The sequence below is a fragment of the Rhea pennata genome, chromosome 1 (genome assembly GCF_028389875.1).
Source record: "Rhea pennata isolate bPtePen1 chromosome 1, bPtePen1.pri, whole genome shotgun sequence".
Classification (NCBI taxonomy): domain Eukaryota; kingdom Metazoa; phylum Chordata; class Aves; order Rheiformes; family Rheidae; genus Rhea; species Rhea pennata.
Window position 1 is genome coordinate 154,459,785 of NC_084663.1, and position 26,235 is coordinate 154,486,019.

Here is a 26,235-nt window from a genome sequence, read left to right on the forward strand (position 1 = left end):
AAGTGGTCATTTTGCTCTGATATTACACTCCCTCCTGCTCCTCTGTGCTTTGCATTGTTGATCCCTCTGAAAATCAATCTTTTGTTTTCGGTAAGGCCACTATTTAGTGAGATCAGCAAACTGACACAGATTTATGGGGGCAGGTTTAGCTCAGTTGATTAGAGCGTGGTGCTGCTAATGCCGAGGTCGTGGGTTCAATCCCCATATGGGGCTATGCTGAGGGTTGGACTAGATGATCTCCAGAGGTCCCTTCAAACCTTACTGTTCTATGATAATCACTGTGTGTGCCAGTGCAGTGGGGGCATCAGGTTCTTGTGGCCAAGGGCAAGGGGACAGAACTGCCCTGCCAATGGCAGTATGTTTTCAAATGGGCTTAAACTGATTATGATATTGTGCATTTAATGCAGCATCTTTCATTAATTGTGTGAGGAGGTTCAAACTGAGTTTTGATGCATCAGTGAGCCCTTTTCCTGAGGCCATAATATGACCTCTGCCAGAAGTCTTTCTTTTATTCTCCTTTATAGACTGCCAAACCATTGGCTTGGATTGTGACAAACTGACTGATTGAAACCTGAGAGGTTTAAGAAGGTTTGTGGTTTTGTCTGTCTATATTTTAAGGAATGTTGCTACTGATTTCTCTGAAGTTACACATGAAAAGGACCTTCACCTAAAAATGTATGCTTCTCCTAAATGCAGAAAGATGAAATATGTGACATTTCTCTTTGTAATTTTTTCAGAGAGTTATAGCCTGGAAACCTTGGGCTCTTTCTTTCCCTGTTCCAGGAGATATGAGAAAAGACATGAAGGTAATTATAGGAAGATAAAGAACAGGCAGGGATGGCAGGGTGGACCTTAATGAGAGAATGATAATAGAAAATCGGTGTGATAAAAGAATACAGTCTGGAATTATAAACAAGTACAATGTTACATAGGGATCTGGATGCAATGACTATACATTTGAGAAAGTAGATAAATAAGAGCCAGTAAGAGAAGTCAAAGAGCAAGGCTGATACAGGAAAATTTCTGACCAAAAGAGATTTTTTTGGCAGCTGCAATTTGGTTTGTTCTACTTCAGTACGAAATTTCTCTGAAAACAACTAATAAAAATAAGATGTTGCTTTAAAGAATATAGCAACAAACATGTTTAATCAATGATAATTCAATTTGTTCAGCCTTTTTTTAAAAAAAAGGGGGGCTTAGCATCACTAAGGCTTAGAAACTTTAATAATACATTGGCTCCTGATGGACAACAACAGATCCAGCTGTAAGAAAGACAGGTGGTAATACTCACCAATAACATTCATACCCAAGAAGGAAAATCTAAACAAACAAAGTTAAAGATTTTGTTTCTTCCCCCTAAAACTAATATACAAAATGAAGACTGCTTGAGCTTCAGAAAAGAATAATGGAAAAAGTATGGAGAAAGTAATAGCATAATGGAGAAAGTACTGAAGGAGCAATTGTCCATTCTCAGGAAGTGAATGCCAGCAGAGTGAATATGGATGATCTAATTCTTTTTTTTTCATAGCAGTGGTCATTTCCCTAGTGTTTCCCAGTCAAAACATATTGTGCAAAGGACTTGAGGCCTGTTGCACTTCATGTTGTGTCAACTCATTCTTTAGGATGAAGCTATTACCACAAGTTGTTAGTGAAGACATAGCCTGCTGTGTCTGAGACTACACAGCTCCACATTGCTGTGAATATACTATTAACAGAGCACCAGGGCCACTTTCTGGCTTAGGTATGGCCACATGAACTGCAATAGCGGTAGCTATGTTTGTATAGTATCATTCAGAAAAGTTAAGTGACATCAACTGAAAGTGCAAAATAGAGACGGGTAAGAGAATGCTTTGAAAAGAGCACTCTTGGGGCAACTTAGGATAGTATTGCTCTGGTTGTCCACTCTTCTGAAAGAAATTGTCTCCTCATAAACTTGCCAGAACAGGCACTATGTCTGCTCTTCAGCTGTCATAGTCTCAAGCTTGATGTATTACCTTAAATGGCCATCAATTCCAATTTAAGATAATGTGCTGGATTATAGGCTGCTGTGGCTGAGAAGTAAACACAGTATTTTTGCTGTAGGCATGGTAACATCCATAGAGAAGTGCAACAGACAGTTGGGGGCAGTAACTTCTTAAATGGCTGCAGCATGAATCACCAAAAGTCTCCTGGTGGCACCCTACTTACTGCATCTTGAATGCAATTTGGTTGCTGTTGTTCACAAGTAAGGTAGCCTTTTGCTTAACTCTCTACTGAAGATTAGTTTAGCCTTAAGGGTCCTGGGCCTTCATCTGCAGCATTTCATATGGTAAACAAATAGTATGTTAGACTTGGACAACCAAATTCCCTTCACACAGTGATCATAATGTATTTTCTTAGTTCCTTTGTTTTTATCTTTCTGAGGCATACCAGCCAGCACAACAGCTCTAATGAATCCTCTTCCTGAGGAGATTGTTATGTTCTCGTAACAAGGCCAGTAGTGCAAAAGGTCTATTGCTTAGTAAACTGCTGAAAAATAAAAGACAGACTAAAAAAGTTAATCTTCCCTGGCAATTTAATCCATCCCATTCATATATTACCTTTCCTATTAAGATATTTTACTTGCGTTGCTAATTTACTCTTAATTTCTAGACCATACAAATCCATACTGGCTTGTCAAAAATTACACTTAAAGCCATCATGCTTTACAGGCCCATTAAATTCAGCAAAATATACTCTATTTGTTTCAATTGCTGCCAGCTCATAGGCCAGGACAATTCAAACCAGTTTATCTGCATAGGTGTAGGTATGCCCTACAACCCTAAAACAAAAGCAGGGAGTAACAGTTGCACATTACTGTGTAGTGTGATTTAGGAACTTTGCAGGCTCACATGATGTCTGCTTGATCCTATTCTTGTCACTGAAAATTCAGAAGGGTTGACAAGTGAACCACAGCATTTAAAGAAGTGATCACCTGTAACTATTTGGTCCTCCATCTTTCCTTTTCCCCCTCACCAGGTTTATCACCTCATCAGGAAAATGGCTGTATAGAACACGTGAATAAACCTCAGCTAGTTTAGTGTGAAGTCAGGTAGCTTAGTTTAAAGTTTTGATACAGATGAACTTAAGATAAACCGGTTTTGGACTGAAGGGGTAAGATGAGGACCTGCATTCCCTCTACCTAACTCCTGCCTGGGAGGTGGTTTTCTTGCTGAGCAGTTGTTACACGGGCCATGACACTATTTATAGTGAACTTTGTTTTGCAAGCAGCAGCAGCACATGTTTTAATGCAGCAGATGTTTTAATCACATACAGTCTCAGTATCCTCTCTGGGGAGGCACCTTTCTATTTTCCCTATATTAACTCCTTTAATCTTTCTTAGGCAAAACTGTCTGGGTTAACACAATCTGCCAATACATGGCTATGGATAATAGTAACTTCAGCCACCACAAACAGACCTGGGAGAAAATGCATATCCACGAGCTAAGGTCTTTAACTGGTGAGCAAGGATAACTAACCTTGGGAGAGCTGGAGTGTTTCCTAGCCACAGTTCTCCTGTCCCACCTTCACTGCAGGGATGACCCAGGAGTGAAGTCAGTGAACTGTTGTGCGTTGGAGAACCCTGTATTGGTCCTGGTTTATTTTGCCAGATCTAAAAAAACTTTGAGTTTATGGTTGCTTGCAGTGGGGTTAGTAAACTCAGAGGAGGGGACAAAGGTAGGGAAAAACAGCAGGAAAAATTATAGCCATGTAAGCATGAGCCATTCCTGCTCTTGAGTCAGTCCTGTGTGAGCATGAGTCAAATCCCTTAACTGTGGCAGCAGAACCACAGGAGGACTGTAGCTGTAGCATCCTATTGGAGCTTCTAAATGAAGCCTTAAACAGAAAAGTAAGTTGTATTAAAAAAAAAAAAAAAAAAAAAAAAAAAAAAAGTCAGAACTGAACTCTTTCAAACAAGAGCCAAACCAGGTCAATATCTTTCTTAAAAGTGCTATCTGCTTGCAGTTCTGCTTTAGCGGGGAATACTTTTGAAGACATTTGTTTAAAAACAGTCACAGGCAACTATGTGATATTTAGCTTTCTGTACATAGCTTTGCTATTTTCCCATGTTTCATGCTGCTGAAAAGTTCTTAAAGTTCTTTTAAAAAATGCATCAAAACATGCCTGGATACTGGCTTGTCGTTCAGAGACAGTAGTTATTTCAGACACACAGGGAAAATTGCATACATAAAACTCATTTAACTTAGTACTATGAGCACAAAACTGAAAAGGAGAGGTGTGGAAAGAAAGAGAAAGAAGGAAATTAGTGATTTTAGCAGGCATGAACTGATTGTGTATTTTACATAAAATATGAGGGGATAACAAGCCATTCTTTTGGTGACTGAAGGTCTCCTAAACTTTACCGAGTGTTTCATATTCTTAGGATTCTGTCTTCCATACACAAAACTGATAGTTCTTAAAATACATGTAAATAAGTTATTATTTACAAAGACAGTCTGGTCATAGATGTAATGAATCCAAATAGATTTAGCCTTAGCTCAGTTCAATGCTATTTTCCGAGCTTCCCTCTTCACATGCAAGAGTCATGCATTTAGAACAGGCTGCCTGAGGTCATAGACAGGATTTAACAAGCGCAAGCCTGCTTAAGAAGACCGATTTGAACTGAGTGGATACAGAGCCTTATTTATGACACAAACATAATCTGAACGAAATTGGTTTATGTCTCGCTCATGTTTAAGAGTACTGTGTGCAATATTTGCATTGGAAAATAAGAGATTTGCACGGGAGCGAATCACTAAAATTACTTGCAAGGCATTACATGATTTTACAGTGGATCTTTCAAAAGGGAATCAGGATGGATCTTGTGGTATTGGTTTCAAAATAAAATTTGGATGCTCTATGTGAATTTTTTTGATTTCTTTCAGTAAAAAGGCTGTTTTATCATTTTGAATAAAAACATAAAATCTCTTGCATTTTACACAATATTTTTTGTTCCAGAAGACTTCCAACCTATCTATCTACATCACAGTGTCAGCGCAGGCAGCAAACATGGGGAAACATGATTTAGGCAGGATGAGAAAGCAGCACTTAGAGCACGTAAGGTCATCTCTTGACCAGTAGGATTTTCTGCTAGCAGCTGGCACTGCTGAATCTGACCAGTGACTGGAAGGCATCGTGCCAGAAGCCAGGACTTAAAAAGATCTTCAGGCTGGGGGGCACAAAACTGAAATGGAGAGGCGTCGATCAGCTCTTTTCTAGTCTTAAAGACAGGTCAGGGAGGTGAGTGAGGCAATGATTGATGGAGTTGGCACTTCTGGGTTTGTCTACAAGGGAAAGCTGCACTGAGGTAAATTTAATTAGCTTTGGAGCCAGTCTGGTTACCATAGTGTCCATCCTTTTTGTGTATCTTCTCAGTTCAGGAGGGGATTTTTCAGTTTCAAATCATCAGGAATATATTAAATATATTAAAGATAAATGGGAGAAATCATTCTTATACTGTCATGGAAGTGCGCCCATGGAAGTTTACCAAATTAGGGCCAAATCCATGCCCAGAAGGATTTGTCAGAACAGCCTTCTCAACAAGTCCTCTTTGGACAGGGATAGCCTGCGTGAGCAAGAAAAGTGCTTTACCTGTATAAAGTATACCAATCCAAAAGTGCAAAATAAGCTGTACGACTTTCGTGCCAGGATAAGCGGGTTTCCCCTCATGTTTTTACTAGTATAAAAAAGTTGCAAAACAAAGCACCTCACTGGCCATCTTTATACATACCAAGGTTAATAGTTATGCTAACCTCCATGTTTGCTTAAATTCATACTATGTTTTAGACTTTGTTACTGTCAAGACTAGTCCTACATAAAGCCACTGCCAGTCCCACTGCTAACACAATGCCTTGTCCATACCTGGGCTACTGATCAAATTTTAATGTAACAATTAACACACATAAGAACACAAGTAACAAATTGTGCTGTGGAGATATCTTAATGGAGAGAAGTCTATTGATTTGGACTTTTCTTTACTGCTAAAAAGAAAAATTATTATTATTATTTTAACCTCAAGGTAACCAACGTGCATCAGCTATCCTGTGGTAAATCCACTGTGAAGATTAGGTGCTTTAATTTTACACTGAGGTAAATTTGTCAAGGTCAGTCCTAAGCAAGAGGATAAGAACTGACTGTGCTGAATGTATCTTGTGGTAAAACTAAAGTATACAGCACTTTACTGTGTTTTCAGTTTGGCATATATGACATATATTAGTCATTTATATGCAAAAAATTGTATCTTTTTTAGCAGCAATGATTCAGTTGTTATAAACTGCTTTTGTGCTACCTCAGAAGCAATTATATAGTCCATTCCCAACAGCATGCAGAGGACAAGAGTTTATCCAAGGAGCATAGACTTAGTCTTAAATTTTATATATGATTGAATTTTTCTGTTGACCTCTGTATCTATAATAAGTCCTCTGAAACAGAGAACAGCATGTCCAGAGAGGTTTGTTATCCTAGGTGATGCAATTTGTGTTTGGAATAATCACGTCTGCACAGTGCTCTGGAATCGTTTTGTCTGCACAGTTGTTACAAAAGTGCCATTTTGCATTCTCAGAAGATTCCACAGTTTATTGCTTTGCCCATCTGTTTTTTTCCATGATGCTCATGGGGAAAGATCCCACTGGAAGGCAGTGGGATATTTCCCATGATTTCTGTCATTTCATCACGATGCTAGAAGCAAGCTCCGTTTTCAAAGGGCTGTTATGCATCAGGCAAGAAGCAATGAAGACCTCTAGGATGTTGCTGGTACTATTTGCATGTCTTTTGGGCAGGGACACACGGACAACTGAAGGTGAGCTAAGTGGACTTCTAAATGAAGTAATGCACGAAACAGTGACACTCAATAATAACGCTGAACAAGGACAGCCAGCAATTTCAACAGCATCTGGGGATATTAACTTTCAAGAACATTGAATGGAGAAATTCCCCTGCACTTGTAAGAGTGGAACATGTAATGAGAATTTCCCTCAGCCTGGTGAAATACACTCACCCGTTTTCACTTGAAGGCTCACCATTTTCATTTGGTAACCATTTCTGTGGACACAAATCAACTGTAAGGATTACTGTGAAGGAGTTACGTATGACAACTAAAAAACTGTCTGATCATACGAACTGTAAACAAATAGGTGTTTATTGATGAGTTTATGTGTTTAGAGGTAGCTAGTTGTGTTCAGGTCACCAGTGTAACTAATATGGCTATTCTCAGTGAGGACCATACCTAAAAGAAGGCAGCAGTTATCTATGATGTAGCAAAGGCAGATGGGATACTTATTAATATTAGTGTGATGTGATGGAAAGAGTCAAGAAACTTTCATTTTCAAAAACAGTGGGCTATTTTATGCTTTTTTGGCATACTATTTTTTTCTTTTGCAAGGTGATTGTAGATTGCCATTAACAACACTGAAAAACTGAATGCTATCGGCAATTACGAGAATCATTTCCTATATGTTATGCAGATTCTGTGAGAGCAAAGTAAATAGAGAAACACTGCGAGAAAAAGTAGTGACAGGGCACGCTTCCATCTGATCAGAAGCACTTCAATCAGACTTGCACTATAATTCAGTTATGAAACGAGTGCAGATATATGAACAAAATGGATCCCCTCTTAGAGGAAGAGTTTGGACATTTGTATACAGGAAGGATTTTAATATATCACATGCGGGGATTTTATTGAACTCTGCAAAGCTTTTTATACAAGCCAGCAATGTCATGAAAATCATTGCAGAAGATATAAGTAAGTTAGAGCAGAAAAAAAAAAAAAAAAAAAAAAAACTCTGTGAAACTGCAGAAAGACCTTACTCCTTTGGGTAGGTGGATGAGTTTATGGGGTCTCAAACTAGGAACATTTTACTTATTGCTTTGCAGTGTGGAATGTGAAAGGACAAATTTGCAGCTGCAAAGTTCTGTAAGAAGCTGCTACCTCAATAAAGACATTGTTGGAGAAGGATTGCAAAGCACAGAGAAAAAAAAATTGTCATCTCTTGCAAAAGCTGTTCCCGAAACCTCCTGACAGTTTTTTGTCCTCTCTCTCCTCTTTATTGTCTTAAATTTAACTTTCTTTCTATTTCTGCATCTTTTTATCACTCTGCTGAGTTGTGTACACAATATCAGTAAACATGCTATCCGTTGATTTCCTTTCCTTCTTGCGTAGATTGGACAGGTGTTCACCCAGGGTTAGCACCTGCAGCCATGGTTGCTGCAATGTAGCATGGGTGGGAAAGATAAAAAGGAACAGGTAGTTACTGCCCAGGAAATAATTTCCTGTGCCAGGAACAATAAAATGTAGCTTTTCCCTTAGTTGCGTAATATCCATTCTAAAATAGAGCACTATCTTTGCCTGAAGTTTTACCATCTAATACCTGTAGGTCAACATAAGGTCAATTTGCAAAATAAATGAATTCTGCAGTCAGTAAATGTGAAAAATGCCTAAAATTTTTGTAGTTATTGAAATGTTTTTGTGGCCAGAGGGGAGCGATTTACTTAATAATAATGAAGCACAAAGCTGAAGGTATAATGAAAATGAACCAGAAAACTTATTTTACCAGATTTTCTGTCCTGTACCTGTTGTTACAATAAACTTGCTTTCCATTCAGCAGGCCACACAGAACTGCCATGTTGGATATGTATGAATCTGAGGTGAATGGTGAAATCAGAGAGAAAGGCAATAATGATGAAGGGCTTTTCAGAAAATTTCCTCAAAGAAGTGTTTTACATTTACAAGAAGCAAGTGGAAGTGAGGTCTTCAACATCATAGCACTTTAGTGTTCAACTGCAAAGTTAAATGCTTTACTTCTACTACGGACTTCTCAGTATAGAAAAAAACAGTGTCAACTTTCTTCAACCAATAGTGATGTTAGATACTAGTCATTCAGGGAAGATGACATTAGCACGGAGGCTGCATGTGTTATACAGCTGGAGCAGGCTGGGCATCTTGCTGCCTGTCAGGAGACATAAATTCAACAGCTGCTCTTAATCTGCAGTGAAGGCTGCCCACAGTCAACTCAGTTATGAGTATGTCATTTGGGTCAAAGAATCCAAAGTGACCAGACAACATGACGCACATCAGAGCCTCTTGTATGCTATTTGCTACAGAATGTAGATGTACTTTAACGAACTAAACCTAGAGGCCACACCGGAGTGGAAGAGACTTCTTGAAGACTGTGCAAAATGGTGATGTATATGTATTTTGTAACCTCTGACAAAGCATCTAGTGAGGTATAAATGTTATATATTACATATAAAGGAACAGGTTTTATGAGAAGATGGTTACACATTTATTCCTGAGCTTGTTAGTTCTTACTATACTCATCAGAAAAGGCAGCAGAACAACAACCAGATTAGCACATGGAGGCTCCAATTTAAGGGTAGTCAATATTACTCAGGAGCTGTGTAAATGAAAGAACTGCAGCAATAAATTCAATTATTCTGGAGATCTACACCACTTATATAGGCAAGTAGCTTTTGGCATCATGCTTTATGCCTCAGAAGATACCGGAGGTATTCAAACATTTGGCATAGCTGCATAAGTTGCAATGAATGATACATCTATTACAGCTTGTTGGTTGCTTCAAGTCTTTTTTCTTGTTAGAGAAACATTCACACAAGAACATCTAATGCTCTGCATGATTAAGTTAAGTCTTTGCAGCATTTGTTCAAAGTCCAGTGTTCCATGATTTCCCTTCTGCAGTGATGCGGTAGTGATAAAGTTTGGTTTACGCGCAGGCTTTGTTAGCACAGAGAGAAAGAAACAGGCCAATACTACAAATGTCTTAAAAAATAAATTATTTTATTATACAAGTTTTTTCAATGCCTAGAGGAAACACACAATTATTATCAATAAGAAAGGTATTTTCTCTCATTGGAATTTCACTTAAACATGGTTTCATTATAATGTATTGTTATTTGTAGGGATCTCCCATTTGATGATACAAGAACAGAGGTACTCTTTGTTCAAATTGTAGGCCTAATAACTGGGTTGGTGACTGTCAAAAGTATTTTGGGGAACTCAATGGTGAATTAAAAAAGTTTCTGTTGAAGATTTTCTGCCACCTCATCATGACAGCAGAGTTCTGAAACATGAAAAAAAATCTTTACTCACTAGCCAAAGCCTTTTTGAAGTAATTCATGTGCCTAAATAGCTATTTGCATCAAATTAGCGTATTTAATTTTTTGCCAAAATGATTGGTAGGTGAAAACAACAGCGAACTGTAATCAAGATAGCTCACTTACAGATTATCCATGCCACTATGGTTTTATTACAGAAGGAAATAAATTAAGTCCTTTTTAAATTTTAAATTTAAACCCCATTTTAAATCTGTAAAAACTTCAAAGAAATCAACATTTTGGATTGTGGTGAAAATAATATTTAGGTAAAATGAATAAAAAATTGATTAAAAAATTGAATAAAAAATTAATTAATAGTTATCTGAATTACAGAATGCTTTCTTAACATATTTACAGTCTCATTCATTTGACATAAAATAACCTTAAAGATCAGTAATACCTACTTATAATTATTACTTGAATGCAAAGCTATTCAGTTAAGCACGTTAAGTTCTTTCATTAAATTTAACTAAATACAATAAAAACTCAGAGACTCATAGCCTAGCTTTTAAGTCTTTAAATAAAAGCATTTTTTAAAAATAATTCTTGTATCTTGAAGATTCAGAAGCTCAGCTGCTTCTTCAAATTTTGCTCGTGATTATATCATTTTTTTCATTTAGGAAAGAAAAATGACAGTATCAGTGATCAGGTATAGATGCCTGCAGTGGAAAGAACTGCAACATGACTAATCATCCTGGGCTCTCTTCAATATCTGTGCAAAAAGGGGAAAAAAAAGGCACTTTCATGCATGATTCAACCATCCTAATGTAGGCATCTAAAACAGGTCAGTTACACTGAGCTGTAAATGTCTATTCTTCTCCATGGACTACTGAGGCACGGCCACCCTAGGGAGTGACTAACTTAGATATGGATATCTATGTTATCAAGTAAGGTGAGATGATTCACACGCCATGTAACTTTTGTGGCCAAGAAAAAGCATCTACAGAGAAAGAAGCATTGCCTCTATTAAAAGGCTTCTAATAAAATAACTATGCGCTTTTGCTCTTGTTTCACCTTCTCTACAATGTCCTAAATTCTCTAAAATGTATAGCTTGAAATTTCTATCACAAAGAATAATGTAGTATAATACTATATAATCTTCCATTCTAACTCATGAAGGTGAGTAATCATTAAACTTAGAATTACCACTTGCCTAGCTATACACAGTAGTGAACTGATAAAATTCAAGATATGAACACAGTTTTCCATGTTAAATAATTGTATGTAAATTATAATTAATGTATACAGTAGCACATTTGTACATTAGTATATGTTCATATATATATATATGCGTATACACATATACTAATACCATGCTTAAAAGGCAATTATAGATAAGAATTGTAGTTAAGAAAGCAATTGAAAACTGTAACAGTTATATAAATAAATAAATTTTGTACATTAATAAATAAAATATATTGGGATGCAAACTAAACATATCAATGAAAATGTAGGGATAAAGACAATATGAACATTTTTTTCATTTCATTTTGGATTGATATAGGACTATTAAGAATGAAAGTAACCCTAGAGATGAAATAGTTCCACTACTAGCAGTGGAAAAGAAAGATGCATTCAATGAAAATTTCTGGTTTGCATTTAGAAAGGAAAATAGAGTCTTCATTGCTGAAATACTATCTATTCTGACATTCTCTTAAGTGGGTAGTGAAGAGCACATATTAACTTTTTTAATTAGCAGTGCCAGATAATTCGATTTGAGATTTTTTAAAAGGAATTTTGTACTTGTGCTCACTGACAAAAAGCCTTAGCATAGTAGAGGAGTTCAAGAGGCCTGGAAAAATCTAATGCTGTGCTGATATTTCAAAAGCATAAACAGGATGACTAGGGTAATTGTAGATGGGTTAACTTGACCTTGATTCCATGTGAAAGAATGGAACAGCTGATATGGGACACGGTCAATAAGGAAATAAAGAATGGTAATATAGTTACTGCCAGTCAACATGACTACGCAAAATAGGTCATGTTAAACAAATTGCATAGTATATTGCATATATGAGAGAGATCAGAATTTTAACTGTTACTTTTGGTTAATAAAAGTAACCATGTTGACAAAATAATATCTTCTAGACTTTTGCAAAGCATTGATTTTACATGTCAACCTGATTAAAATATTAATGTCTAAACAAAATCAAGAAAGTGTATATTAAGTGAGATTAAAACTCACAAATTCAATGTGTAATTGTTAACCATAATTTATCAAGTATTACTAGTGTGATCCTTCAGATCCTTTCTTGTCCCAATGTTGCTCAGTGTCTTTACCTATGGCATGAGAAAAAACATAAAGTTCTAGTAACGTTTGTAAATGAGGCAAATAACAAAAGGCAGAGAGAAATGTTGAGAAGGACAGAAGACAAACAGGAACTGATCTAGATTACTTTGTAATGGAGCAGAAAAATACGGATACCGATATTGCCAATTAAAGACCACATGCTTTGTGAAAGGCACACGTAGATTACACTTGCAAGACTGAGAAGCGTAATGACTCTAAGAAAATGGAAGGACAATGGTTGACAGTCAATTTTTTAGTGTAAACATGGCATGAAGTTGGCTAATGCAATCCAAATCTTTATTTTGGAAGGGGTCAGAGGTAGCCTTCTAGTAGGTATCATGGTCAGGCCAAGTAAAGCTTTTCACAGAAAAATGAAGAAACACCACCTAACAAATATATTTTACTCTGTTTTGGACTATACGGAGTAATTTTTATGGGATATATTGCAAACACAGTAGATGGAGGAATGATTGGCAGGAGTTATGCACATCTGCATTAAATAAGCCACAGAAAAATAGTAAGGAATTTGTTGCGTTTGGGGAAACAAGACTTTGGCTCTATTATTTGTAAATAATATTTCATAACTTTGCTAACTCTTATGATTTTTGAATGCTTTTAGGATTTTAGTAAGTATACAGCCAGTCTCAGAATGACACAAGATGCTCTAGACAATGATGAAATTTCTAGAGGCTTAATGGGAAACCCATCCTAAGAGTGTCCTGCTTATTTTTCTGCTTCTTGGTTCCAAAAGGTTGGCTGTGTAAGAGTTAAAACTCACCTTCTGCTTCCCTCTGGGGCAGACATGATTGTCAGGAGAGACCAGAGTAGCCTGTCTCCCCTGCCTAGGAGCATCAGAGAAAGTCTCCCTGATTTTCCACTCATTCTTCTCTTCCTGGGATGTTTTAAAGGAAAAACAGGATGAAGAACCTCTGCAGTTCTCATTCTCAATCTTTTAGTCTGGAAAAGAGAAAGAATAAGCAGTCTGGTGCTGGCTTGAGAAGCTATAGTATATATTTGCCAGAGTGCATGTAGCAGGCCTAGGACCCTGGTGTCTTAATCCTGTCCAGTCTCCAGGACTAGCATTTCAGTTGAAACCAAGGAGCAGGAGAAAGGGCCGCTGAATATTTAGGTCTTATTCCTTCCAGATAGGAAGGAAGCCCTCATTCCAGATAGGATTTTTTTTTCTCCTATCTGGAGTAAAAAATGAAGTCCCAGCTTGGAATACAGAAGCTCCCTGGGGTTTGCTAATCTGGGCATGGCCAGAGGGCAGCTGCAGGAAAAGCAGAGGTGAAACTGAGAAGGAAGAAGTGGGGAGACATGTATCTCATGCTGCCTGACAGCTGAGGTATATACCCTGTATGTTTAGGGATGCAAAATCCTTTTGGTGACTCCCTGCATTATGGTCCTGCAACCTTTCCTCTTCTCTGTGATTTGACACATAATCCTGTATCTGGTCAATAAAGCAAGGGGTTTGTCAATTAGCTTTGTCTGGCACACCAGTTCCTGGAGCAGAATAGCATGCATCAAAAATTTGTGAGATATGGGCTAAATGGAGAGAAGTGTCAGAGCCAGCGTACAACTCTCATAGTAAATGCATGAGAGCAGACAGACTGTGAACTGAGACAGGCAAATCTGAGGCAGGACTGACATCAGGGCTAGGGGACAGGCTTGGCTTTGAAGTTGGAGTGTACAGCAGGAGTCAAAACCCATCTAACCTAAAAATCATTGGTAAGGAATGTGAAGATCATTATAGACGGAAATGGGTAACAAGGATGGGTTATCTTTGAATAAAGCACTGATGAACCTGTTGCTGGAATACCATCCCTGTCCTTCAGCATCCTTGCCACCATACTAAGGATTCTGTGGGCTTCTAGTTTTAATCCCCCTTCCAAATTGCCTGTAATTCTGCCCTTTCTAAAACAATGACCCAACAGCTGGTGTCTTCCTTTTTTCCCTCCACTATCATCTACAGACTATCTGTGAGGAGGGAGAGGGAAAAAAAGAAATGTCTCCATTTTGCTCGCCTCTGGCTTTCCTTGCCGGCTAAGCATCTGTCCCACAGCTGTTACACAGCACTCAGCAGAGAGAGCAATAAGCATTTTTAAAGTGCGAATGTCTTCCAGTTTTCTGATTTTTACCAGAATCAATAGGGCTTTGCCCAATGATAAACATTTCCTGAAATCTTCAGTTTTGTTTCTGATAATTTCCAAAGCGGTCACATTGTATCCAGATAGACAAGCAAACAAATACATATATTCATCTTGCTTAGCCACCTAAAAGATAGGGAGTAAGTATAAGTTAGTTCTCTAGAGTGCCTTTACAGTGAATTGAGAATTTCTAAGGAAATGTGTCCTAACTATTTTAGACTACTAGTCTGTGATCATTAATTCCAGAGTTGCACGCAGCAATATTAAACATACCTTGAATATTTCTTTTGACATAAGTTGAATGTTTCTGTTAAATAAGCAGAGCACAGAGTATTGAGTCCATGCTGATATTAGGGTTTTATGCTGCCCATGGGAGTATAGATGATACCTGAACTGGCTTAAAGTTGAGTGCTGAAAGGGGATGATATTTGATGGGGCATTTTGACAGTTTTGCACAGGTATAACTTCACTTCTGGAAATGCAGAGTATAGCTGTTGCATTTATGTAAAATATCTTTAGTCTATATAGCAATAAAAAAGTATATTCTCCTGAATATATTCACAATGGGGGCAGAAATGACCTTAGTGACACTAATTTACTTGAGATAAAATGTTATGAATTATATGGGCATATTTTCAAAAGAAAGGGGCCTCTTCAATTGCTGTGTTTTCCTGAGTCCTACTGAAACAATTCCTAGGGAAAGCTTTGTAAGATTTTAAGATTTTTTTAATCATTGAAAACCAAATGTAGGCAAGATATTTATTTAAAGTAATATGTTAATTAGCTGCACATGTGTAGCATGGAAGCAACATGGAAGCAACCCACACATGGAAGCAACAAATCAAAATTAATTATAGATGGCCTTCAAAAGTGAGACTGAACAACCTACTTTCATTTTCCCAACAAAGAGAAAAGTAAAAAGTAACTAAAATCAACAAGTTAGTTAACTGGGTTGTAAAATTGTTTCAGTATTATCAGTCTAAGGAATAAGTAATGCAAGGATGTGCAAGTGTGAACATTTTGAGGGGTGTGATTTTTAACTCTCTGGTATTTCTTTAAATATAGCCAACATACAAGGGTAGCAGACAACCGTTGTTTATAAACCTGATTAATCTGGAAGAAAACCCAGATCAAGTGCAAAAAAACCACACAGGCATTTTTCAGTAAATGTTCAGTTAACAACTGACAGCCATCCATTGACTTTAAAATTCTCTGATCTTTTCACAATCAGTCGATTGTGTCTATGTAATTTATACCTCTGGGATACAGTTACATGTTTAGCACATTTGTTGTTCTAATGCATTTCTAAATAAAGTAGAAAAGGTCATTTTGTTACAAAAAGGAACACCATCTCAGGAAATTGTTGCAGAGGATATAAACTATTGGGTAGACAGATCAGCTGGGATCCAAGGATCTTTAATCGGGTCAAAGTTACTTATGACAAAAGAAGTTTTTGTTAGCAAATAAACTCAGAACACTTTGTACCAGAAATGAAAGGCCCTTTCAGCTCTAGGAAGCTGTAAGAAAAGATACACCTAGGAGGCTACATTTCTGAAGCTTCTGCCGGGTCCTTATAAAGCTCCAGCCGAAGCTGAGGTAACAGCTTTCTTTGACTGGGTCTCTATAAGGTCACTACCTTGTAGAACTGATCCACATTGACCACTGTTGCTTTTTAGAGACTATAGCACTATGGGTTTGGAGCTATTCACCTTTTAAAAATCTTGAAAGATTTCACAGATCAGCCATTCTTTAGCCAAAAACAATTAGAATTTGCACCATGTCACACACGGAAGTGAATTTCTAAGCTCAGAAATATCCTAGACTTCCAGTATGCAGCCTACCTCTCCTTTTTGGATAATCTGAATAGATTAAGAGTGGTACAATGGACTTTTTCCTCTTCTCTGAAGTTTTGAGGGAAAACATTCTAAGTCAATCAGTAAGACACTTGGAAGAAAATAATGAAAAACTGCGGAACAGAACTGAAAGCTGAGGCCAGAAAAAGCAAAAACATGAAGGAATGAAGTGGGGCACCTAGAAACATTCTCCTATTATATGATTAAACACTACATATGAAATTAAAAATATGTTTATTTGCCATGATTACTTCATTCTCTGGCGTCACTAATGCTGTCTCACGTGCTTGTGCTTAATCAGCAGTTTAACTGAAAGCACACTCTTCACTTGTGTTTGATTCTGTGGTCTCCCATTTCAGTAATGAAAATGTAATGTTCATATGAATATTTTATTAACATTAAGTGACTGTTTTCTTCTATGTTCATGAGCGCTCAACTGACCATGTATGAAACTTTTTTGTTTTTCTTTTTATGGAAATTACTTGATAGAAATGATTTTAGCAAGTTATTATTCTTTAGACATAATTGCCTCCAACCATTGCAGTGCTTGCTGCAATAAGGCTCTTGGAGGTAACTGCTCCTCCTTCTTCTGACTCCACAATCCAGCCACCTGTGACAGTGTCTGTAACAGTGAGTGCGGTGTTTTGGCCATCATGCCGTCAGCTGGAAGAAGGATTTATTCAACCTCTGTTGAAGACAAAAAAATGTCAAATTCTGGGGTCAACAGCTTTGCACTCGTTTTGATGCTTTATCTTGCTGAAATTAACAGTTGTATCTAAACTATACATATGGAAAATATGCTTCCAAAGATATATTAAAAAGGTGCTCCACCTTACTTTTGCACATACTTGTTGCTTTTCATTTTTTCCCATGCATATGAGCACACCCAAATTTGTAAGGCTGCCACTCCTCAATTCCTCTTTAAAACCTGAGCCTGCCCCCAGTTTCCACTGGAGAGGCAGTTGGTAAGCTGCAGCTTCTGCTTGACAGCCATACTGTTTCTGTGTCTGCAGAATCGTCTTTCCTATGTGACTCCCCACAGTAGCAATCTTCCTCAGTCTGTTGTGTATGTACAATATATACATTAAACAGAACAGAAGGAGGTCCACCATTAATTACTCATCTATACAATGTCTAGCACAATGGGAGCCCGAGGCTCCACTGAGTTTCCCAGACGCTGTTTAAATAATGCAGATAGATGATAATACTCTTTGAAGGCAGCCAGTCCATTCCAAGGGCAAGCCTTTCTCATTTTATTCACATAAAACTTCCATCAAAGCTGTACACTGAAAAAAAGCAGGCAAGATTTGCTTCTATAGTCATTATATTCCCCCAAATGTCACTTTAACTCCCTGGTGGTCTTGTGTGTGCACAGATTAGGCCAGCAAATGTTTTGCATGAGTAAGAATTGCACTGATAGCATATCCCCAATAGTAAGAGTAAGGAACGATTAATAGCCATAATATTTCATAGTTTTATACTCTTTATTTTGCACCGTTAAATAAGCCCATGCAGAAAAAAAAAAAAAAAAAAAAAAAAAAAAAAAGTACTCTCTTCAGGAGTAGTACTTTGGGGACTACTTATTAGATGTATATATGATTGAAATCTGATAAAATAGGGCTGAAAGTAAACATGAGATCATAAAGACTATGACACTGCCCTGAGTCAGGACAACTGTACTTGTGTCATTCCTGACAAATATTTGTCCAGCTTAAAATCCTCTGGTGATGGGGACTCTGTAAAAATCCCTTGACAACCTACTCCAGGACTTCATTACCCCTGCTGTGAGGAAAATTATCCTATGTCAGAAAAATAACAGAGAAAGTTAAGCTCCTTTTTTTGAAGCTAAAAAAACAAAAAAATAAACCAAAGCAAAAAGAGTTACTACCTAAAGCAGATGCAAAGGCCATCTGAAACAAAAACAAATAGCCAAATGAATTGTAGGGCAGAGGGGAAAGCTGAATGCCTGAGATTGTTTTGTTGGGGAACAGCCTCCCAAAAACAGTGAGAAACAAGTGGAGAGAGGCATAAGTAACCTACCTACAAAAAGAAGTAAAAGAAGAGCCTTTCAAACAGAATGCTATCTGGAAAGAAATATTATTTGAAAAAGCAAACTAAACAAAGCCCTGCTGTGTTTGGGGAAATTGGGTTTTGTTCATTTTCTGTAAATATTATGTCAAAGAAACACTGAATTCTATCATCAATCCATTTGCCATCAGAAATACCCTGAAAGCCCCTAGACTTTGGCTATCCACACATGTCAGAACAGTACATTCCAAGGTCTCTTGAATAGCACTTTTTTAAAAAAAGGGGGGGGGGCAATATTGTTTTAAATAATTCTTCCTGCATGCAACAGAGGTATAGACTTCAACTACTGTTTGAAAATATTTAGTTGAACTGCTTCATGAATCATTTTTATATAAGTCAATTATTATATTTTAATCAAACACTTTTTTCTCCTTAAAGAAACATCAGTATATTTTCGATTTATGGTCATTCCAAAAGAAATGAAAGAACATAGCATTTTCATCCAAAGGCTCTTTATATATATATATGTGTGTGTGTGTGTGTGTATTATTATGTGCTAATACCCCCAGGAGAGTGCATAAGAGACCACCGCAACCCAGTGTTTTCCCTATTTTTAACACTTTAGTTTTACTTTCACGCCTGGCTTTAGAAAGAAACGCCTGTGAGAGAAAGGCTGCCTTTCAGACCAATGACACTTGAACCACTTGGAAAAAAACTCCGGCAAAGGCGCTGCGCGGTGCGCGCTGAGGGCAGAGCCGCGCCAGCGGGGGGCAGCACGCACCAAGCGCGGCGCCCTCGCTGCGGCCCCGGTGGCGTCCGCGGCTGCGGAGCGGCCCCGCCGCCGCGCAGGGCGGCTGCGCCTCATCGCTCACGGAGGACGCGTTTTCGACGCGGGGGAGACGAGGGTGGGGGGGGGAAGAGAGAGAGAGAGAGAGAGAGAAAGGAGAAAAAAAAAGGGGGGGGGAAGGAGGAAAAAAAAAGTAGAGAGAGAAAGAGAAAAAAAAAAAGATGTTCCAAGAAGAAAATCCTGGTGGTTGCGTCTCGCTGACGCAGCTCAGCCCCCGCTGTGTGATTTTCGCACCGGTCCGGCGGAGCCCGCAGCCGCTGCTGTCCTGCGTGTGCGCGGAGCGTTGGGTGGGTTTTGGGGGGGGCCTTTAGTTTGCTTTTTCTTTTCTTTCTTTTTTTTTTCTTTCTTTTTTTTTTTTTTTTTTTTTTTTTTTTGGTCTGGGCTGCGTCGAGGCCGCGAGCTGGCCGAGGTTATTCTCGCCGGACCTCTTCACTTCTTCCTTTAAATGCCCCGGGGAGATTTCCCAGAGCGAGTTATTTACCCGGCAGACGGCAAACGCGCCGAGCCGAGAGCTGGGTGTTTCGGCGGCTGCGCGTTTCTCCCCCCGCATGTGCGCTGCCGCGCCGCGGAGCCGCCGCTCGCCCCGCGCAGGGCCGGGGGCGATGCCAAGCCCCGCCACGGCCGCATCCGAGAGCCTTCTCAAAGCAGCCTTTTCTCGGCACACCTGCCGCAGGAAGGAGAACCCGTTCCCCAGGAAGATCATTACGACGTTTCTCACTGTTTTTCTGGAGAATACTCTAAAGTATCAGCCTGCTTCTGGACTACAGAGTTAAGAACTTGCCACCTGAAATTTGAATTTGTGATGGAAATGATCCAACCACACGAAAATATCCAATTATTTATTTATCAGAAACGACAAACCGGAAATAGGACATGCTCCAGATTTTCCTCCGTTTTCTTCTCCTCCCATCTAAGAATGGATACAGCAAATTAAGATCTACATTATTCTCCTCTATGTTTAAAACAATTAATACAAATGTTATATGTATTATTAACCTCAAGAATTACTGAATATGCAGAAAGTTGCACAACCACAACCGCAATTTATTTAACCTGGAGTTCTCCAGAAATCTGTGGGCACAATGTTTACTCAAGCAAGTAATCTTTACTCATGGTAAAAAAGTATTTGCAGACTATGATTTCTGAATCTCTTTGCCCGATGTAAAAAGCCACACATAAAGTGTTGTCACAGGACCAGGAGAAAAAGAATTACCAGCCAAGGATCTTTAAGAGGGGGAGGGGAAAGATTATACCCCTGAGAGTTACTCTCACTAGAGATAAAACATATTGTGAGGCGTTACTAAATGAGTAGCAACAACAAACTATTTTATAAAACTATCTAGAAACTATTTTATAAAACTATCTAGAAAGATGGCCCGTCCTCCCTTACAAATAACACAGATTTCATAACTGGACAGTAGCATAGTTATGGTACATTAGCACTCAAAGAAGCTGGAAAGGTTAGAGAGAACAAAGCTGACAGAGGAGTGTATGTCCCTCTACAGTAAGGTTATGAAATATGTAACCAGAATGACACCGTATCGGAAGTAAGTACATAAATGTACAAGGGAATAAACTGACTTCACCTATTTATGTAGAAGTTCAAGGACATCAAAATATAAATCACTCAAATTTGTTGGAACAGATAATTGTACTCTTGATAGTGTAAGAAAGTGTTGCTGACGCACGTAAACTTTCTCTACCCTTTTTTTCCCATGGTTTCACTACCACCAGCTTTGTGATCCTGGCAACAGGTGGACAGCAAGAGCCAAGCCAAACATCGCATACATCCCTTTCAAGTGTTACTCCTTATCCTCAAATTGAAAGATATTTCAAAAGGAGATTTAGACTAAGTACAAACAAAAAAAAGCATTTTCAAAAGATGCATCAGATTTTAAAATTCAACCTACTCATGCATCCATTCTCTCTGAAAATTTTTTGGGTAGCCTGACTAACTTTGTGCAATATTCAAATACAGTAACATATAGTAACAAATATAGTAACACAGCTTCATGCTCCAATCCCCCTGAAGCGGAACAAAACCCGTTCTCAGCTTGCACAGAATCAAGCTTCTACTAAAAACAGTTGGATGCCCCTAGAGGTAACAATTTTATCTGACCAAGTAAAAGTAAAATCTTTTGACTACTATTCATGCAATCAGTCTTTCCAGACAAAATTCACTGATGGCTTAAGAGCATTGCCTGCAAAATCCTAGTTGTTGACCATTTTTTATCATCCATCTGTGTAGTGCTGTAACCACAACATATTTATAAATACATTTCTAAATAAACTAAACAATCACACTCCTCCTTTTGACATATAGCAAATGAATCTGAAATACTCTAAGCATGGAGAAAACTACTGAAATCAAATGGACTTTGTGCCAGCAAAACTGTGTGTGCTAGATTTAAACTAAACTTCACCCTTTTCATAAGCAAGGTGTATACTTTTCTTGGCATGTCTCTGCCAGTTTAGGGTGGAAGGAGGTAAAAAATTATGACTGACATAACTGCAGGCTAATGCCCCTAACATAGATTTTATATTTTGACAAATCTGATCATTATCCAGTATAGCCTATTTTTCTTGGAGGCAGAAAGAGATGGCTGGAACAAGGTATGCTGGCAAAAGTATAGTTTAGTAGGCATGAAAGATGCTAGCACTCCTTTGCTGGTCGACTTCTTTGGTATAGTTATATTGGCAACACGTTCCCAGCAGAGACCTCAAACTAGAAGATAAACGTGGTGAAATAGAGATGGGGCAGGGTAATATGACAGAAGGTAAGGAATGGGAGAGGTAAAGCAATTTCTTTTATCATGGTGGAATTATTCCATAGAGATGATCTAAGCAATAGCATTTCAGGGCTCTGACAAACATCATCTGGCAAATCTAATGCAGTTGAAGTAGCTGAAGATGCTACTATCCCTAGTTGTCCACCCCCATGTTCTGCCCAAAATTACTTGGTGGAATGAGAGAACGTGTGCTATGCGTCAACCATCCAAACTCACAGCCTGCTGTATCACTGAAAACCCACTTATGTCAGAAATGAAAGCTAATATGTTACAGTATGCATCAGAACAGTTGAGGCAGAGACACATCAGCCTATAGAAACAGTAAACTGCACAGAAAAGTGGGATGGACTAATTGGGTTAGTCCACTTAGTTTAATTACATGGCAGTGTAATTACACTGGAATGACTGGGAACATTTTCCAGAAGGGATATAGTTTTGGAAAACAATTCAGAGGAGTTCAGAGAAAATTGTCAATGAGGAAGATCACTGACGCAAGCTAGGACCATTCATTCCAGTGTCAGTCATGAAACAACAGTATTTTCTTTTCCTGAAGTTTATGGGCCCCACTTCTTGTGTTCTGCACCAAAGATATGCATTAAACAAACAAAACCCAGAAATAATTATAGAAAAAAATACTCGCTATGAATCACCCACTGCTAAAAAACTAAATGCTAATGTTACTCCTTATATAAATGCCAATAATATAAAGTATAAATGTCAACTTAAAATTTTAGTCCATCCTAACGCTTTTGTCACAGAAATTATTGGCTAACTTAATTCTGCTACTATAGTCAGTATATCAAAATGTTTGTTATTTACATGTAGTGATGAGTAACATATGAAAATGTTATTTACATGAATTAATATTCATCATTTTCACATGTCAGATTTAAGAATGTTTGCTCAAGGTCAACAAGCATATTTCTCAAATTTCTAGAAAAATCTTTCCAAATTTGCAAGAGGTTTCCAGACAAATGGCTCCTCTTGGTGTTTATAGGCCCAGATAGCTTAGATTGGGAAGAAGTTACTCACGTAACTGATTCTCCTTACATCTTTCATGGTCTAAATACAGATAATAGTCTGGCCTGTTATAACCACAGGTAGAAAATCAGCTATTCCTGATTTTTCACAGGAAGTTTTTCTCATTGAGGTCTGGCATGCAGTTGTAACATGTAACCTAAATTTACCGTTCCTTTCCAATTCTATGTATTTTCCACATACAGAAACAGAAGTATGTACCAGGACAGTAAATACTGTGAGCACCGTTTTCTGTGCAGAGTCATCCGGGCACAGAAAGGTTACAAGCCCCTTGCCCAAGTTCACACAGCAAATCAGTAGCAGGTTGCCTGTGGGTGCCCTTTTCCTGCTCCCAAGGACAGGTCAGTGCCTCAGATCTCCAGTAATTCCTTCTCTAGCCCCCGCCTTGTTTAATTTTCTTTTCTTTCTTTCTTCTTCCCCCCCCCCCCCCGTTTTTTTTTTTTTTTTTTTTTTTTTTAAGCAGGTAACTACTACCTTATATGTAAATGTTAGCGTTTCCCCATCAGAGGAAGGGAGAGCTCTTTCTTAAAAGAAGAAAAAAAAAGCAAAAAGAAAAGAAAATCAGCCCTTACGGCGACGTACCGGTATTTATAGCGAAGCAGTCTTCACCACTCTCCCCTCCCTGCCTCCCAGTTACAGCTGTTGATTTCTAAATGGGTTATTATGACCCGAAGCGCGGAGAATTTCGGGCAGGAGGGAGTGGGGCCGGGCAGCGGCCGCGCTACGTGCGGGCTGCGCGGGGCCCCGCTGCCCCCGCCGCCCGGGAGTCCCCCTTCCCCCCCACCTCACTTTTTTGTTTTTCCCTCCTTTCCCCCCCCCCCTTTTTTTTTTCTTTTTCTCTTTTTTTCCCCCCCGCAGACCGACAAATGAGAGCGTGCCCCGATGGCATTCAGGAGAGAAAACGGAAAGCGCGGATGTTTGTGTGACCCCAGCCTCGCTTTTCCTCCCAGGCGTGTGCAGAAAGGAGGCTTTCCGAGCTGCTGGCGGGCAGGGGGGGAGAGATGCGGCTGTGATTAGAAACAGACCGCGCCGGACGTTTTCAACACAGCCTTTTCCCTTCATCCCCAGGCTTTTTATTATCGCTTCCCTTCTCTGCGCCACGGTGTGTCTAACGCCGCACGCTTCACCAGCAGCAGCGATTTCCTCCAGTGCGGGGGGGGGGTCTGCCCAGGCATCGCCGCCCCACAGCCCGCAGAGACCCCCCCCCGACCCTCCTGCCCCCTTCCCGCAGCGCCGCCCCGCTCCCGGCAGCAATTCCCCTCCCTCCTGCTTCGGGAGGAGAAAGGAGCCTCCTGACCCCGGCGCCTGGTGCCTGCGCCGCGGGCACGGCCGGCGGCGGCACCAGCGCGGCTCCCGGTAAACAAGCCCGAGCCGCGCCGAGCCGCCGTGTCCCCCGACGGGGCGGCCGACGACGGGTCGCCGCTCCCCGGCTCACGCTAAAACCGGGCGGAAACCAGCGTTTGTGGCGCCGGGGGGCACGCGTGCGACACGCCAGGCCGCCGCAGCGGCTCCCCGGGCGAAGAGGGGGCACTGCGCGTTGCGGGCCGCCTCCCCGCCGCCGCCGCCTTGCACAGCTCATTACTTAATTGCCTCGGTGCGCCGTAATCCCCCAGCGCGGCGGCGTTCGCTTCCCGAGGAAACGCGAGCGCTGCCCTTATCCGCGGCTAACGCAAAACGCCGAGATAAATTAATTTATTTAATTGAAAATGAGTAACGTCCCTCCTCCCCTGCCCTCCCGAGGTGGCATTTCCTCGGCACACGTAAATAACAACCGCGGGGAGCGCGGGAACAAGCCGCTGACTGATGAGGGACGGGAGCGGCGACGGCCTCCCCGCCCCGCCATGCCGGGGGGCGGCGGCGCGCGGGGCCGCGAAATGGCGGGCGCGGGGGAGGATGGGGGGGGGCAGCCCACGCACGAACGAACGCACACACGCGCGCAGGCAGGGCGGTCACGGCAGCGATGCTGCGTGGGCGTTCGCTGACACACCGCGGCGTAGGAGGGGACACGTACCGCCGGCGGAGGGAGGCAGGGAGCGGGGCTTGCCCGCGCAGGGAGGCGGTTTTTGTGGATGGAAGGCGGATACGGCCGTCTCGGCGACCTCGCGCCTTTGTCCCGCGGGGAGGCAGCGTGGTTTCCGTGGCACGGCCGTGCGTGAGCCGCCGCGGGCGTGTGGGGGGGGATTTCGTGACTGCCAGTCGGCGGTCGCCTACGAAAGCCGCCCCCTTCCTTCTCCTCCCCCGGCACATTGGGGCGGAAAGGCACCTTTCTGCCGGCATGGCTTTCTCCGCCGAGGTTACACAACGCACTCCGGACGGGGACGGCGGCCGTGCTGCCGCCGCTTCTGCCTCCATCTCCGATTTCACGGCCTCTCTCTGCCTCCATCTCCAGTTTTACAACCGCTTTCCACTGTAAATAGCCCTGGACATGTCCGTTCCCACTCCCCCCCCCCACACACAAACACGCACAAGCGCAACCAAGTGATAGGCTGCTGCCGCGATGGCTCGGGTTAGCGTGAGCGGCACCGCGCGGGTTTGTCGGATGTATTTGTTCTTCCTGGTATATTCGTGTTTTAGGCACGCTCCGGGGTGTATGTCGGGAGGGGAAGGGAGGGGAGCACGGGGCCGGGGCTGAGGCGAGCCCGCGGCTGTGGGCGGGAAAAGCCGCCGCCGCCGCCGCGGGAAAGAGGCAGGGATAGCAAGGCGAGGCCGCGCGCGCCAACCGCCCAATGGCCGCGCGCCGCCCGCCCGCGGGGCCCGCCCCCGCGGCCCGATTGGTGCGCGGCGCTGTCCCTCGGGCGGCGCGGAGGCCAATGCGGGGCGGTGCCGGCGGGCCCGCCCCCCCTCCCCCCGCGCCGCCCCGCCGGCCGCGGTCCCCCCGCCCCGCCCCGCCCCGCCCCGTCTCGGTGTGTGAGCGTCTCGGTAACTCGGCGGGTCACGTGTTGTTTTGCTCTTTAGTTCAGTCACTCGGTGCGCGATGTGTTACTTACTGCTAAACTCCTACCGACGCAGGCAGCAGCCGCCGCGGCAGCAGCAGCACCACCACCACCAGCAGCAGCAGAGGCGACGAGACGCGCCGGGGAGCGCCCGCGGCAGCGGCGGCACCGCCGGTTCCCCA

At 41.1% G+C, this 26,235-nt stretch overlaps 1 protein-coding gene across 1 annotated transcript; it reads right to left on the reverse strand.

The window, feature by feature from the left end:
* Positions 1-9,790: 9,790 nt before the first annotated feature.
* Positions 9,791-25,503, reverse strand: LOC134142599 (SH3 and multiple ankyrin repeat domains protein 1-like). The gene is made up of 3 exons (XM_062579920.1): positions 25,132-25,503; positions 13,197-13,375; positions 9,791-10,094 (listed from the first exon to the last, which is right to left on the reverse strand). Exons 1-3 carry the CDS (start codon positions 25,501-25,503, stop codon positions 10,079-10,081), a joined length of 567 nt encoding a protein of 188 aa, XP_062435904.1. The 3' UTR covers positions 9,791-10,078.
* Between the last annotated feature and the right edge of the window lie 732 nt (positions 25,504-26,235).